The sequence below is a fragment of the Asparagus officinalis genome, chromosome 5 (assembly GCF_001876935.1).
Source record: "Asparagus officinalis chromosome 5, Aspof.V1, whole genome shotgun sequence".
Taxonomy (NCBI): domain Eukaryota; kingdom Viridiplantae; phylum Streptophyta; class Magnoliopsida; order Asparagales; family Asparagaceae; genus Asparagus; species Asparagus officinalis.
In genome coordinates, this window is record NC_033798.1 from 125726173 (window position 1) to 125743072 (window position 16900).

Here is a 16900-nt window from a genome sequence, read left to right on the forward strand (position 1 = left end):
TACACTACAATAGTTAGTTCCTCATCCAAATTAAGAAGATAAAAAATGAAGCAAGCAGTGATTCTACTACCTACAATATCGAAAAACTTCTCTATTACACCTGAAAGAACTAGATGCATTCCTTGCAACCACATCAAACCCTATCACATACATGTCTCCATGTATCCCTTCCCTCCTTTCACTTTTACAAGAAACAAATAATATCATCATCAACGTCATATCACCAGACCCCCTCTCATCTCAATCCACCATTAAACAAACACTCAAAACAAAATGAACCCTCCAGACAACAACAAGCACGGACAACCCTAAGTAAAACCAGTGCTCCACTAGGCCAGGCGCGTGAGCAGCACGTGCCTGCACCACCTGTCAAGGCCGGTGACCACGGGGCCGCTGCTGCTGTTCACGTCCATGTGCCTGGCGCTGGCTTACAAGAATAGGAACAGGAAGTGGGGACTGAAGGCGGCGCCGGCGGAGCAGCTGAGGTCGAGGCCGAGAACAACCGCACCCAAATAGGACAAACCCAGCTCCGCGGACCAAGAGGCCTCCCTGTGCTAGGCTCTCTCATCTCCCTCACCCGTGGCCAACCACACCGCACCCTTGCCCGACTCGCCCGCACCCACAAATCCACCCAGCTCCTCGCCTTCTCCGTGGGCTCCATCCCCGCCGTCATCTCCATCGACCCCGCCATCGCCAAGGAGATCCTCACCCACCCCAACTGCTGCTGTTCGCTGCTTATTGACGGAGGAGGCGGGGGAGGTCGGGGAGGGGGCCCGGGGAGGGGGTAGGGAGGACGGGTGGGGGGTGTGGGCAAGGGTCTGGAGAAGAAGAAGAGGAGGAGGAGGAGAAGAAGAAGAAGAAGAAGAAGAAGAGAGGGGAGAGGAGGCAGAGGAGAAGAAGAAGAAGAAGAAGAGGGGAAGGGTAATTTCGGGAAAAAAATTTCTGGGAGAATGTGAAAGGGCTGAAACATAAGGGAAATAATATGGGGGGCTGGGTCACATCCGGTTTTTTGTTTTGGGGCCTTGAAACATTTTTCCCAAACTTTAGCTATAATTTTTTTTACTACCATTTACAGAGTGAATATTCAAATTAGTTAATAAATAATATACTAAATACTAAGTTCTATCATTTTCTTTAATAAGGTCATAAAAGATTTATATATATGAATAGTATTTTATTATTGCGTGAACAATGTGATTAAAATAATATACCGATTAACTAAATTTAATCACATTGTTCATGCCACGGCGTTTTTCAGTAGCCAAAATTTTCGCTTTAGCTTGAACAACGAACAAAGGGCTAAAGTTTTACTATATCATGAACAGTGTGATAAAGTTTCAAATTTTGAGTGTAGCAAGAACAGCGTTTAAGATTTAAATTTATATTATTGCTTGAAGAGGGCGTTTAATACTGTGAATTATATTGTAACATGAATAATATTTACTATTTGCATGAACGGTGATTTTAAGCTTTCACTTTCATGTCAAAAAAAGGAGTAGGTTTCTCTTCTACTATCATCATGAAGAATCATAATCATTACTGAACAATTGCAAAAACGTGTTGAATCTGCCTTTAAAAATAAAAAAAAATAAAAGAAACTGAAGTATGTACTTATTTTTAAGTTTAAAGGTTAAATATCATAAAATCCCCCTTAACTTTGAACGATTTAAAGAAAAACTCCCTTTAACCTTTAGGTTTTATCAGAAAAGCCCATTTATCTTGAGATTATATCAAGGGTTTTCTGATACCTCTAAACTAGATCTAATGAAGGCTTTCTGACATTTTCAAAGTCATGGGGGCTTATTCGATGGTCATTCAAAGTTAAGGGTGTTTCTAATATTTCACCCATTGTTTAACCGTTTAAAGAGATAAGTTATACATAATATTTAAGTATAAAGATTGTGAAACAACATGTTATTCAAAGTTTCATTTAGCACGCTCTTGAGGTAAACCACCAAAATTTTTAAAAACTCACTTAACCACCAAAACTTTTGGCCCCTATTATTTGTGAAGCTTCCCATGTTTTTTTCTAACATATCACCCTAATTTCAATTCTATTTTGCACAGAATCCTCAAAATTTCAACCTACGTTCAGAATACCTCCAACTTTCAAAATCACTATAAAAAAACCCCATGAAACTTTTGATAGAGTTTCAAGGGTTGTGCCATCAATTTCACAAGGGTCCCGAACAAAATCTCAGCCAAAATTCTATTTTATGACACGTTTCTTATTTTAGTTTTCGTTTTCTGTCCTATAGTCTGATTTATGAAAATTGAATGAAATAAGCATGGTAGAGTTACATGACTATAGTCTGTACAATGTACAATCTCATCGTATCCGTACTCCAACAATTTTGTAGTTTATTGGTAGCAACTTATTTTCAGCATTTTCATGCACATAAAAAACCACATATTTGTATAAAATTATAGCGATATATTCAGCATTATCCGTAGCAGAATACATAGACAATGAAAACAAAGATATAAAAGCAAAGATTTCCACTTTTGCTTATCACAGCTGAGATGTTGGGGTGGCTAATATGCAAATGTTTAAGGCAAGAAGAATTGTGATCTATGTCGTTAAAGTAATGAACTAGAAAAGAAATTATGAGGAGAAATTTATCAGAAACTAATTTTTTTTTTTTGGTGTTTTTGATCTAACATAGAGATAAAAGTTAGATACTATGGATAAGCATACCATTTTTTTATGTTTTAGTCATATTGATTTTGTTTTTTCATGGGAAAAATTTTCAGGAAACAACTACCTGCAAACGTAATTGAAACTCATTTTGATTGCATGTTATTTTCCTTTAATTCATTATATTGGATTTTTGGGCAAACTGGGTTATATGTATGTGTGTAGACGTGTACACAAAGACGTACACACTGAAAAATATAAAATGGTATAGATTTATTTTTACACTTAATATTTTCAACAGTAATATGTATCTAATTTTCAAGGCATACATTTATTAAGGGGAAAATGAGAAAAGGATAGTCACAAAGCTCCCAGAATCAAAACCAGGATCGTGGATGTCATATTGAAAACTCTCAACCGCTCACATTATTCATAACGAAGATCAGCTCGTCAACTTTAGATTATGTTTAGTTGTGTTTTTTTTTTCTTTGAAAACTAAGGGAAATGCGTCAAACTGTGGGTCATTGCTCAGTTTTTCTCCCTTTACATTGTTTTAGGATGCAAGATTTAAAAAAAAAATGAAAAGAAGTTGAAGCGATGTAAAAAATGCCGAATTCAGAATCCTTCTACAATTTACATAAAACAAAGAAATATTTTCACAGAACACCCTCTTAAAATCAATGGAAAAATCGGGCCGGTTTGTGTCGAACATGTACGTGAAGTTCATACCCGATCAGTTTGACAAATTATCTGGATTTATCCGTTTGTGATGTAAATCATAAGCGTTTGGGAACTTTGATTTGGATTTGAGAACTTTAATTTAAAATCAAGGGATTTTAAATTTAGGATTTGAAATCCATGATTTAAGAAATCTTTTGTTTGGATATCTTTATTAAATGAAAGGATTTGAAATCTTTTATTTTAAAATCTAGTGTTTGGGTACTTTATTATACACGAATTTGAATTTAAAATTAATGAAAATTTATTCTCTTAACTCATCTTGTTTACATCAAATGCAATGGAGATGTGTAAAATAGTAACCAAAAAACACAAATTTAGGTAAGTTGATAGCTAAACTCATCTTTGATACTTTGCAAGGCCCCAGCAAACAGATAAAACACTTCATATAATAAGTATCTTTTAATTTTTTCGTTAATGTACTTGGACATCACTTTGATATACTCTCCACTAGTATCTTTCACAAAGACATCCAATAAAAGAACAAATGTACAAAACCACAAACCATCAAATGCCAATATATTGGAGTATACTATAAGCCACAATCATTCACCATAGAAGCAAACACCACAATTTTAAAACAGTAACAATTTTAACCCAAGGGCACATCTGCAAAAGTGTACACTGCAGGGGTTGCAATTTAAAAACGATACCATAGAGAGTATATGCAATTAACCCTTACATATTAGCTACAATCATTTGACAAAGCAGCAAGCTATATCAAATGACAATGAGAACCGAAAAAGGTGAGACCAAAGCACAAGCACTCTCCTATATCAAATGACAATGAGAACCGAAAAAGGTGAGACCAAAGCACAAGCACTCTCAGCACAATATCACGCTTGACCTGCGAAAAAAAAACCCATAACATTGACATTAGAAAAGCCCGAGACTGCTTATGAGAAAAGCAAACTGGATATGATCGTAAAAGGATTTGGACAAGAGAAACAATAGCACCTGGTGAGACAAAGCTACATAAGAACTGGATATGATCGTAAAAGGATTTGGACAAGAGAAACAATAGCACCTGGTGAGACAAAGCTACATAAGAAAAGGAGTAACTCGCATGAAAGCTATTGGAATAATATAGATTCACTTTAAGTAGAAAATGGAGAAGCTTCTGGATTTGAAGATTCAAAGTAGCAGGACCTGGGATGTGAATTCCAAAATGACACTAATGATTGCATAAATTCCAAAATTGGTTTTTTGATTTGCTGTTCATATCCATAGTAACATTCTGGGCTCTTGGAAAAGTTGAACATACAAGCAGATTACACATATATCCTGAATATATATTTAGCAGGATGCAAATTTAATGAAGTCCTAAGAAAAAACAACTCAAGACATAGAAATAACACCATACTTAGAAATAGCATCCATAAGATTGCATGACAATAAAAAATTGCATATGCACTAGTACAAACATGAGTTGCCCCAACGGTTGTAACCGTTGGGGCAAATCATGACCCCAACGGTTAGGACCGTTGGGGCAAAAATAACGACCGTTGCGGCAAGTCGCGTTGGGGCTAAATCAGCCCCAAGGTTGCCAAACTTGCCCCAACGGTTCCAACCGTTGGGGCAAATAGTTTGCCCTAACGGTTGGAACGTTGGGGCATATATTAGCCCCAACGGTTACAACCGTTGGGGCTAATGTAACCGTTAGGGCAGTTAGATAAATTTTTAAAAAAAAAGGAAAAACAACTTTTGGTGTACATGGCATATTTGAAACTGCTTTTTGCTGGAGCAACCAAAGTCTTAGCTTTCCTTAGTACATCTATTGCTTGTGGTGCACATGGTATACTTGAACCTGCTTTTTGAAAGGGATTATTTAATCAACAGCGGATGAAATGGATGAAAGTAGATAGTTACCAAAGCTAAATCAAATTTCAATAGATTTCACCAGTTCCTCCCATATCTTCCATTATTATACGGCAACCAGAGTTCACCAAAGCAAGGGCATCAGAGTGGTCGATTTCATTCTGTGAAGCACATAGAAATGCAATATCGCAACTTTCATTCCAAGTATAATAGTGATATACACAGTTAGCAAAATCAATGTTACAACAGAGACAACCATATAATAGTGAGTAGCACTCGTGAATGATATCATCAGGATATGATGTCGCATTTTTAAAAGGACACCAGCACAGTTAGCAAAATCATTGAGGTTGTTTTAGCTATGTTGCAAATCAATGTGATATACACTTCAAGCACCTTATGAGCAAGCATGTTATGAGCAAAATAATTTTATGTAAGAATTCTTTATTTAAAAGACAAGTGTCATTAGCAAAAGACTGTGAGTTGATGTGGATATAGCCATAACTCATAAGACATGGTGCAGTTGTAGAGCTTATAATTGCAGCATAATAATAGGATTATTGATCTCTCTTCTTTATTTAAAAGATTGAGAAAAGACCTTAATCCTTTGAGCTCTTTATTCATCTCAGCAAGGCGTGCAAAGAAAACCTGCGAAGAAAATGGCATCACAGATAATGCAAGCAAGATACGGATATAACATTACATTGCAAGTAGAATATAAGTCAAGAAGCGACAATAACAATATAATAGTGTCTTTTCAAGCTTTTCTCTTGAAAATTTAAAATATATGTGTATAGAACAATATAATATCGTCTTTGCTCTAAAACAGTGAAGTTGTCAAATACAATGAAACTATATGATACTTGCAATATTAAAAAAGAAGATTTAATAAGATACCAGTCCGTAGCCAGTAGCTTCAGTTCGAAGACTGGAACCTGACCAGAATATCTTCGGTCCTGTAAAACTTCCCTGCATAAGCATAAAAATGAAAACTGCAAGTACAACCAACTGGAAATAATACAAATAACTATAGGAACCAAAAAAGCAGGTGCTTTCGAATCTGGAAATAAAGCTATAAGATATTAGCTAAATTACCTGTCAACACGCAGCCAGCTCTTAATAGAAAATTAAAATGCCACCATTTATGTAGGTTGAACAGTGAAATTTTGGTAATTGTACTTAGAATGGTAAGTTAGACCTCTTATCTCATCATCCATTTCATGACAAAGTAAAGAGGCCTCACACCTTGTATCACTCACTTGAGCACAAGAATTCTAAGAAAAGTAGCATGGTTAGCATTTTCCAAAAAATAATAAAGTCTGACCAGGCAGAAGCTAGCAAGGGACAATACAAACGTAATACCTATTACCTAAGAACTAAGAAGACATTTTTCCATTTGATACAAAGTACAAACTATAGCATAACAAAAGAAGCAATATGCATTTTGTCAATAATGAATGCCATTAGTACCTGAAAATGACCGGTGAGGCGTCTATAATGTCCAAAGAGATAACCCATTTCCCTTGGGCCGACACACATATCTTCTGTAGGAAGATCCTAGGGTGAAAATAATAAATAATAAATAAAAATCATATTTTAGCAGGTCGGGTGAAAATAATAAATAATAAATAAAAATCATATTTTAGCAGGTCCATATACATATGTACCATACGCACATTAAAACATTCTCTGCTCATATCATTCGCCATATTTTAGCAGGTCCATATACATATGTACCATACGCACATTAAAACATTCTCTGCTCATATCATTCGGGATCGGCCTTATCAGGCCTAAAAAAGCTAACAATATATCCTGGGAAAGAAAAGTAGTTTGGGTTCTCTTTTGCAGGTAGAGTTGCAAGTTTGTAATGGAATATAACCACATGAATTAATAAATCCTGAAAGAAGACGACACAGATTTGGTTGTCAAATCCAGGTCTGTCAGCAAATAGCCCACAAGTGTGGAAAACGAGGGAAAATATGCATGCAAAGAATCATGATGATGATGATGATGCATGTGTTTGTAGAAACCTACCAACGCACAATAAATGGAAACTGAGATATGAGCTATACGAAAGACATGTACATCTAATAAGTTGAACAGAGTACAAGTGTGTAAGCATGGATATAGGTAATGTGGCATCCACATCAGGGATATCGAGACACAGAATTATGGGATATAAAAATGTCATATAACAGTATGAGTGGTGAATGTCTAATGGTCCAGTGTCTGTTAAACAATCATAGCATCTACCTCAGGGATATCAGGATATGGAAACATGGCATATAAATCTAACATAACAGTATGAGAGGTGCACGTGTAATAGTCTACTGTGTGTTAAACAACAAAAGCATGGATGTAAGTGATGTGGTATCTACCTCAGGAATATCAATATGGCAACACGAGAAGCTGATCTATCTAGCATAACAGTGAGCGAGGTGCATGCGTAATGGTCCTGTGGTGCTGATGCATTAGATTCTCTCTTTGGAGATTGAAGATAAAACAAAATAGTATATGAAATAGAACTGCTGTATCTCTTTGGAGTACAACTCATGGACATTTTCAACATTTGGTGACCCATTAATATGAAATAAACAGTAATGAGCCTTAACGAAACATATGTTGTAACTTCAAGTAACAAACAGCAATGAGAAATGAGACTTAACGAAAATGAGCCTTAACGAAAATGAGCCTTAACGAAACTGATTATGGAATCTGCGTACATATGTTGTAACTTCAAGTAACAAACATCAATGAGCCTTAACGAAACAAAAATTCAAGATAAATCAGAGGTTTGCAAGCAAAAGAGAACTCACCCAAATGCACGACAGGGTTTCAGCTCCCAAAACCTGAAAAAAGAAAATAAGCAAGTTATGTAACATGAATCCAACATTAACACAATATAAACCCTAGATCAGATCTAGGGTTTCGACTGTAGGGGGAGAGGCAGGGGGAAGGGGCAGGGGGAGAGGCGGCGGCGGGGGGAGGTGGAGAGAGAGACTTTACCTGTGAGCGAAACCAGAGAGAGAGAGGATCGGGATTGATTTAAAATCTAGGTTTAAATCAGAACCCAAACTAGATATTTGGATTTGAAATACCCTGGATTTTAAATCCAGGCCCAAATCCAAGTTCCCAAACACAAGATTTATCTTAGCTGATATGATGTGGTTTGCATTGTTATTTTTCAGCCTGTAAAAAGATAATGCTGTGGAAGTGCTTTTCATATCAGTTATCACGAGTACTTCTGCAATTCTTCAGTTGAGAATTGTTATGATTTAGTATAAATTTCACTTGAGAATTAAAAATTCTTTGAGTTTTGTTGGTGCTTGTCCTCCTTGTTTGCGGTGATTGAGTGCTCTAGTAATCCCCAGCTCTGCTGATAACTAACAACCATTATTTTAGAGGATTAATTTGACATATCTTCTTTTTTTATTTAGTTGTGCAATATATTTTTTTATATACAAATGGAAATTACTATGTTTTGTAATTCTTAATAAACTGATAATTTTTTAATTTAATTTTCAATTATTTCCTTTGTTTCTGGTTTTCTGCCCACAGATTAAACTTCTTTAACAATGCTTTACTCCAAATGTAGTCCTGTAGAAATCAAGTGGTTAAGTTTGAGTTTGTTGGAGTTCAAATAAAGTACATGATTTGAGATTGTACAATTATATAATTAATTGGGGATTGCTCAATTATATGAGTGATTGGGGTTGTTGACTCAAAATTAGTAATTGGGTGGAGCAGTCTATTGTAATATTTATGAACGCCTTATTCTTTTTCCAACTAGCAACTTTTTGCTATGATTGTTGTCGGAAACCAATTACTAATTATGAACTCCAACAAACTCAAACTTAACCACTTGATTGGTTTCCGACAACAATCATAGCAAAAAGTTGCTAGTTGGAAAAAGAATAAGGCGTTCATAAATATTACAATAGACTGCTCCACCCAATTACTAATTTTGAGTCAACAACCCCAATCACTCATATAATTGAGCAATCCCCAATTAATTATATAATTGTACAATCTCAAATCATGTACTTTATTTGAACTCCAACAAACTCAAACTTAACCACTTGATTTCTACAGGACTACATTTGGAGTAAAGCATTGTTAAAGAAGTTTAATCTGTGGGCAGAAAAACTGAAAACCAGAAACAAAGGAAATAATTGAAAATTAAATTAAAAAATTATCAGTTTATTAAGAATTACAAAACATAGTAATTTCCATTTGTATATAAAAAAATATATTGCACAACTAAATGAAAAAAGAAAAAAAGAAGATATGTCAAATTAATCCTCTAAAATAATGGTTGTTAGTTATCAGCAGAGCTGGGGATTACTAGATCACTCAATCACCGCAAACAAGGAGGACAAGCACTAACAAAACTCAAAGAATTTTTAATTCTCAAGTGAAATTTATACTAAATCATAACAATTCTCAACTAAAGAATTGCAGAAGTACTCGTGATAACTGATATGAAAAGCACTTCCACAGCATTATCTTTTTACAGGCTGAAAAATAACAATGCAGACCACATCATATCAGCTAAGATAAATCTTGTGTTTGGGAACTTGGATTTGGGCCTGGATTTAAAATCCAGTGTTAGATTTATATGCCATGTTTCCATATCCCGATATCCCTGAGGTAGATCCTATGATTGTTTAACAGATACTGGACTATTAGACATTCACCACTCATACTGTTATGATGACATTTTTATCCCATAATTCTGTGTCTCGATATCCCTGATGTGGATGCCACATTACCTATATCCATGCTTACACACTTGTCATTTATCAAATCCCGACCCGATAACAAAGAGGAATTTTCGCGATCCTCTCTCTCTCTCTCTCTCTCTGGTTTCGATCTCCCCCTCTCCGCCTCCCCTCGTCGACGCGATTCTTTGCATGCATATTTTCCCTCGTTTTCCACACTTGTGGGCTATTTGCTGACAGACCTGGATTTGACAACCAAATCTGTGTCGTCTTCTTTCAGGATTTAATTCATGTGGTTATATTCCATTACAAACTTGCAACTCTACCTGCAAAAGAGAACCCAAACTACTTTTCTTTCCCAGGATATGTTGTTAGCTTTTTTAGGCCTGATAAGGCCGATCGCGAATGATATGAGCAGAGAATGTTTTAATGTGCGTATGGTACATATGTATATGGACCTGCTAAAATATGATTTTTATTTATTATTTATTATTTTCACCCTAGGATCTTCCTACAGAAGATATGTGTGTCGGCCCAAGGGAAATGGGTTATCTCTTTGGACATTATAGACGCCTCACCGGTCATTTTCAGGTACTAATGGCATTCATTATTGACAAAATGCATATTGCTTCTTTTGTTATGCTATAGTTTGTACTTTGTATCAAATGGAAAAATGTCTTCTTAGTTCTTACGTAATAAGTATTACGTTTGTATTGTCCCTTGCTAGCTTCTGCCTGGTCAGACTTTATTATTTTTTGGAAAATGCTAACCATGCTACTTTTCTTAGAATTCTTGTGCTCAAGTGAGTGATACAAGGTGTGAGGCCTCTTTACTTTGTCATGAAATGGATGATGAGATAAGGGGTCCAACTTACCATTCTAATAGTGGTTCAAAGTGGATATCAAACTTGCAGTATAATTACCAAAATTTCACTGTTCAACCTACATAAATGGTGGCATTTTAATTTTCTATTAAGAGCTGGCTGCGTGTTGACAGCTAAATTTAGCTAATGTCTTATAGCTTTATTTCCAGATTTGAAAGCACCTGCTTTTTTGGTTCCTATAGTTATTTGTATTATTTCCAGTTGGTTGTACTTGCAGTTTTCATTTTTATGCTTATGCAGGGAAGTTTTACAGGACCGAAGATATTCTGGTCAGGTTCCAGTCTTCGAACTGAAGCTACTGGCTACGGACTGGTATCTTATTAAATCTTCTTTTTTAATATTGCAAATATCATATAGTTTCATTGTATTTGACAACTTCACTGTTTTAGAGCAAAGACGATATTATATTGTTCTATACACATATATATTTTAATTTTCAAGAGAAAAGACACTATTATATTGTTATTGTCGCTTCTTGACTTATATTCTACTTGCAATGTAATGTTATATCCGTATCTTGCTTGCATTATCTGTGATGCCATTTTCTTCGCAGGTTTTTTACATAAAATTATTTTGCTCATAACATGCTTGCTCATAAGGTGCTTGAAGTGTATATCACATTGATTTGCAACATAGCTAAAACAACCTCAATGATTTTGCTAACTGTGCTGGTGTCCTTTTAAAAATGCGACATCATATCCTGATGATATCATTCACGAGTGCTACTCACTATTGTAGGCGTCTAAAAATGCCTATAAGTTTCCGTATGCGGCTCGAGATAAAAAGGAAGCGATAAACATCGTCTTCCAAATTGAGAAGATTCAACCAAGTGGCCCGTACAGTCAACGGTCACCGGAATGATGAATCAGATCTCTCGTGTGCTCACAGGCTATTCCTAATTGGCCCGCGCACTCATTAGCCAGTTCCAAGTAGCCAGCGCATTCGCTGGCCGTCGAAACGACAAGCCAAGTAACCTAAAAATTAGCCCAGCCACCGTCAAAACGATTTGTGCGTTCACGAAACACGCAAAGCAAATCGAGGAAGCGTACCGCTTGGCGAAACAATGAGATACATACAAACGACGGAACGAACCGAACTCTAGAAAACCACGAAAGCCTCTGGCGACCGGGACGCGTCGAAACAGTCCGGTCAGACCAGTGGCTCGGCCACAGGCCAAACCACCATTTGGTGGCTCGGCCAAGGCCGAGCCACCAAATGGTGGATCGGCCAAGGCCGAGCCACTTCGGTGAAACAGCCAGAATCGGTTTCTTTTCGGATTCTTTCGAGATTTGGGGTTCCAACTGCTCTGATATTGTTGTTAGACAGTGTCAAAATCGTCGCTACTGCAATCACTTCCTTCGTGAAGCGAAAGCATTAATTATCCAAACTTCTGCTCACCGGATCTGATCCGTAGGCGGTCCACGGATAAACCCCGGCACCGGCAACGATCCCGCACAAGCAATAGGCGATAAACTTCCATTGTGTGTAGTTTGAGAGAAAATTGTAACTTTTGATTTAAAGTCTTATAAAAAGGCTATATTTTGTTGTTTGAGTTTATTATAAGTGTTTGAAGCTGTAATGGACTCATCAATGAAATCGATTTTCCACCCAAACACGCTGGCGACCACAGTGGGAGCCGACAGCCTTTCTGCAAAGGCTGATGTGTCGCAACCTCGGATTCTCATCCCGGTTGAAGAAGAGGTCGAGTTTGAGTTCGACCAGCAGAAGTATGAGGAGTATTTGTCCTCCCCCTCCAGATCTACCTCTCCTCGCAAGTCCAGGAAGGTTCGCTGGTCTTCGGATTTGAAGACCCAAGATCTCCCTGCCACTGCTTTAATCGTGGCTTGCAACGCCTCGCCAACACCCGACGAGGCCGATGCCGCAGATCTGAAATCCTTGTGCGAGGAGTTGACAACTGATGATGTGCCCGTTCTATCAAAGAGGGCACGACAGAGACGGCGACAACGCCTTGCACGCCAAATGGCCAAGGCCTTAGAACCGATTGATGGAATCCGCTATGAAGCGGATCTGAAGTTCAGGAGGCGCCAAACGTCGCAACAACGTGTGGCTAACTCCTCCAACTCAACCACGAATGAATGGATCCGCGTCAAAAGGACGCGCTCAACTGTTGAAGAAAGGATCCAGAAACGCCGCGCGTTACTCGCGCATGCACGAACTTTGATGCAAGAAGCGCAGAAGTTGGAACAAGAAGAAGTGATCAAGAAGCCACCAAGATCACGCCGAGTTTGGAGGCCAAAGTCCAAACCGACATCAAGAACAACCCAAACGGTGCCCGAAGGTATCGAAAAATTTAAATCACCAAATGGTGGCTCGGCCAAATTCAAACCACCAAATGGTGGCTCGGCCGAAGTCAAACCACCAAATGGTGGCTCGGCCAAGTTCAAACCACCAAATGGTGGCTCGGCCGAAGTCAAACCACCAAATGGTGATTTGAGCAAAACTCGGAGTGGTTCGGTCCGTTCCGTACCTGATTTACTCCCTACAGTCCCGTCCGAGTTTCCGGCGGCCTCTATTACTGTACCGACAAGTTCCACATCTCCGGTGGAGATCCACGACAGTGTGGATTTGTCCCGCTTTAAAATAACAGTGAAAGATCGCCTTGGCTCTTCACCCAATGATCGAGGCGAAGCTCTGGTCAAAGAGCACTTAGGCCGATTGAATGAATCTCGAGCACATTTTGGCCCTTCACCCAATGATCGAGGCAAAGCTCCGGTCAAAGAGCGCTTAGGCCGATTGAATGAATCTCGAGCACATTGTCAGGCTGGAGGTCGTCATCCTAAGCAGTGGAGGAGAAAGTATAACGGGAAAAGTCACGCAAATGACCGTATTGGATTGCGTGTTGAAATCCAGGAGCCTGTTGAGGACCGACATTCACAAAAACGTCGCCTCAGACATGCGACTCCTGAAAATGCTAACGAAGCGATATATCCCCAGAAGGAAACGTACTCGTCAGACGAAGACGTTATACCTAGGAAGTCGTGCCAACACACGATAGGTTGCTCCAGTCATCAAACTGACGAGTTGTACTATCAAGCTGGGGGTGCGAACAAATCCAGGAAAATGAGTGCCTGGAATACAGATTCTCACTGTCCATGTGCCAAAATCATCAAGGCAGTGTTGTCAGAATGTTGCTGTTCCAAGACCACCCCGGAGAGAGTTTCAGTATTTGAAAGAATCTCCACCAAAACGTCTGAATCCAGACAAAGGCATTTCCGCAAGAAGAAAGTTGCTCTTCAGGATGATGAATTTCCAGAAGTGTCCGTTAACATGACCGGGAGAGGAAAGTCGACGCGACACTTTAGTCCAGATCAGTTTGCCGCAGTGTCCCAACGTATAACTCGATTGCAATCGGGGACTAATAGACGAAGGGATTACCAAAGAATGCAGAAGGGACTTCCTTCGGATGATGAAACCTCGGATGCTTGCTCGGATGCTTGTTCAGCGATGGCTTCCGATGACACCGCATCGAGTGGAGGACAACCTTACGAATCACTCATGATTAGCGCCGAGCAAGTGGCCAAGATTCTTGAGGACGCTTCAACCAAGCAAAAAGACAGTTTCAAATTTGAAATGGAGCTGGCTATGCAGCAAATGAGGGAGATGCATGACCAACAAATCGCGGCATTGACAACTCATCAGGGAGAGTCTAGTCGTCGCAATAATCCAAACCAAGATGATAACGAGCGGGAAGCGGATGAGAATGTTAACATGAACACTCCTCCCGTCAATAACAATACTGGGGGTGGTCCTTCGGATGATAACAATACAAAAGAAGACCACGTTACTTCTCCCCAAAATCACTCGAAGACAGATAGGAGTGAGGATAAGAAAATGAGGGATTTGGAGAGCAAAATCAATGCGTTAATGAATGCTCAGGAGGTGAAAATGTCCGGAATACCGTGCCCATATCCGAGAGAATGGGAGTCAATCCCGTATCCGGCAAAGTTTAACTTAATCAACTTCACACCGTTTGATGGAAATGGCTCACCCACTCAGCATTTAATATACTTCAAGTCTCACTTGGGGATAATCTCCGGGAATGAACCTTTGATGGTACGGTCATTCGTCGGCACTCTCCGCGGAGCAGCCTTCGATTGGTATCGTCGCCTCAAGCCGGGGAGCATTAGCAATTAGGATGACATGGAGGACATGTTTCTCACAAATTTCTTCGACGACGACACTGAGGTCTCGATCGGAACATTATTTGATGAGAAGCAAAAGGACGGAGAGTTGGTGGAGAATTTCATTAAACGATTCCGGAACAAAGCCATGAATTGTAGGGATCCGATCAGTGAGGACTTCATCCTGGAGACTTGTCACAACAACCTTTCATTGGATATTCTCGAAGCCATGGGAATGGCACCGTCTAAGACCTGGAAAGATTTGAAGGTCCGAGGGGAAAGAGCCGAACGTTTCCTCAAGAGGAAAAAGGCCGAAAGAGGTCAAACGGCGGCACCAGCCCCGCAACAGAATTTTGTTCCTAAGGGTAAAGGGAAAGCGCAAGTGAATGCAGTGGATGCGAACCAAACATTCGAAGTGGAAGCGCAACCGCAGCAACAGCAACAGAAAGCGCCTCAGCAGTCACGATGGCAACAACAGCCTCAGAAACAGAAGACTTCGAAACCGAAATTCCCGAAGATCTACTCCTTCAAGGAAGATGAAGTTCCCGGTATTTTCAAATACCTTATAGAGAACAACAAGATTAAGTTGCCTCCAGTCCAAGATCAGGAAGACGCCAAAAGGGTTAATGACCCGAAGTATTGCGCGTTTCACAGAGCGATTCACCACACTACCAAGTCGTGTTACGCTCTCAAAGATAAGATCCAAGCCTTGATTGATGTAGGAGCCATCACTATGAAGCAGCCTAAAGAGAAGAAAGTGGGTGCGAATGCAGTGTCGATCAGCTTCGGATCTGTCCCGTTGAACTGGTTTCAGCCCGAACCTGTGGTGAAAGTTGCAATGAACACCGTGAACGATGATCCTTATAAACGTCAGAAGGGACTTGTGCCACACACGGCCCCGAATGGCGAAATTCTCTGGGTTCACCCCGACCTAAGATGAACAATGGGTCGGATCGTCATCCAAAAGGAAATCAAAAGGAAAAGGGAAGTCCTGCTACGGAACCTCTGCCATTCCAGGAGAAGATGACGAAAGAATCCCGACTTTCCCGCTTTCTGAAGATGAACAAGAAGTCCTTGCGACCCGGAGTGAAAATGAGTATCACTTCAAGTATCCGGATGCTTCCGAGCAGTTAGCTAAGCAGGGGGTAACCAAAACCGTTCCCTCCAAGACATTAGCAGAGATGGGAATTGTTGCAACTCCTCCAACACCCGTAGTTGCAGAGAAAACCCAACCAAAGCAAAAGGAGAAAGAACCTTTATACCAAGAAGGTCAGAACCCGAAGCAGTCTCGATTCAATCACCCGATTGGAAGGGACAAACCGGAAAGCTCGAGCGCTCCACCCCATTTTGATATTATGACACAATTAGCCAATATACCAGCTAGAATAACTCTGTATGAGCTGCTACGTCTATCAAAAGACACGAGGCGGATCAAGCCGTCTCTTAAAGAACCAGAGCCGCTAGTCCAGCATTGCAACCTCGCGGCGCACCACTTTTCCTGCATCTCTTTCACCAAAGAAGACATGCAGACGAAAAACTCAAAGCATGATCGGCCCTTGTACTTCACCGGACATATTGGCTCCAGCGTTGTCAACCGGATCCAAGTCGATCCGGGGGTTCCGCTGTCAGCATCATGCCACTCCGATTGATGTATAATCTCGGAATATCGGCTAGTAAGCTAGCTTCCACGGGCACTACGATCTACCCTTGGGGAAGATCCGAGTCAAGTGCCAGATTGGGGATTTGAGGTCGGAGGTCACTTGTTATGTGATTGACGCGGAAACATCCTATAACTTACTGTTGGGTCGACCCTGGATCCACGGTAATCTTATAGTCCCGTCAACTCTTCATCAGTGCCTCAAGTATGTGGACACTAATAATGAAGTTAAGACGGTGGTCGCGGATAAGCAACCGTTTAAGGGATTGGAGAACTATTTCACCGATTCCCTTTTATACG

General features: G+C 39.7%; 1 protein-coding gene across 4 annotated transcripts in view; it reads right to left on the reverse strand.

The window, feature by feature from the left end:
* The window catches only part of LOC109841167 (NADP-specific glutamate dehydrogenase-like), a 30818-nt gene continuing 18065 nt past the window's right edge, over positions 4148-16900 (reverse strand). Inside the window, exons 1-5 of one of the 4 annotated variants that reach the window (XM_020410049.1) lie at positions 6665-6738; positions 6092-6163; positions 5793-5842; positions 5246-5355; positions 4149-4223 (exon numbers count right to left, since the gene is read on the reverse strand). In XM_020410049.1, the coding sequence (XP_020265638.1) occupies positions 5319-5355; positions 5793-5842; positions 6092-6163; positions 6665-6733 (228 nt within the window). In that variant the 5' untranslated portion in view covers positions 6734-6738 and the 3' untranslated portion in view covers positions 4149-4223; positions 5246-5318. Of the gene's footprint in view, positions 4224-5245; positions 5356-5792; positions 5843-6091; positions 6164-6376; positions 6469-6664; positions 6752-7575; positions 7653-8013; positions 8047-16900 lie in introns of those variants that run through there. The other 3 variants (XM_020410050.1, XR_002247166.1, XR_002247167.1) reach the window with 3 other exon arrangements.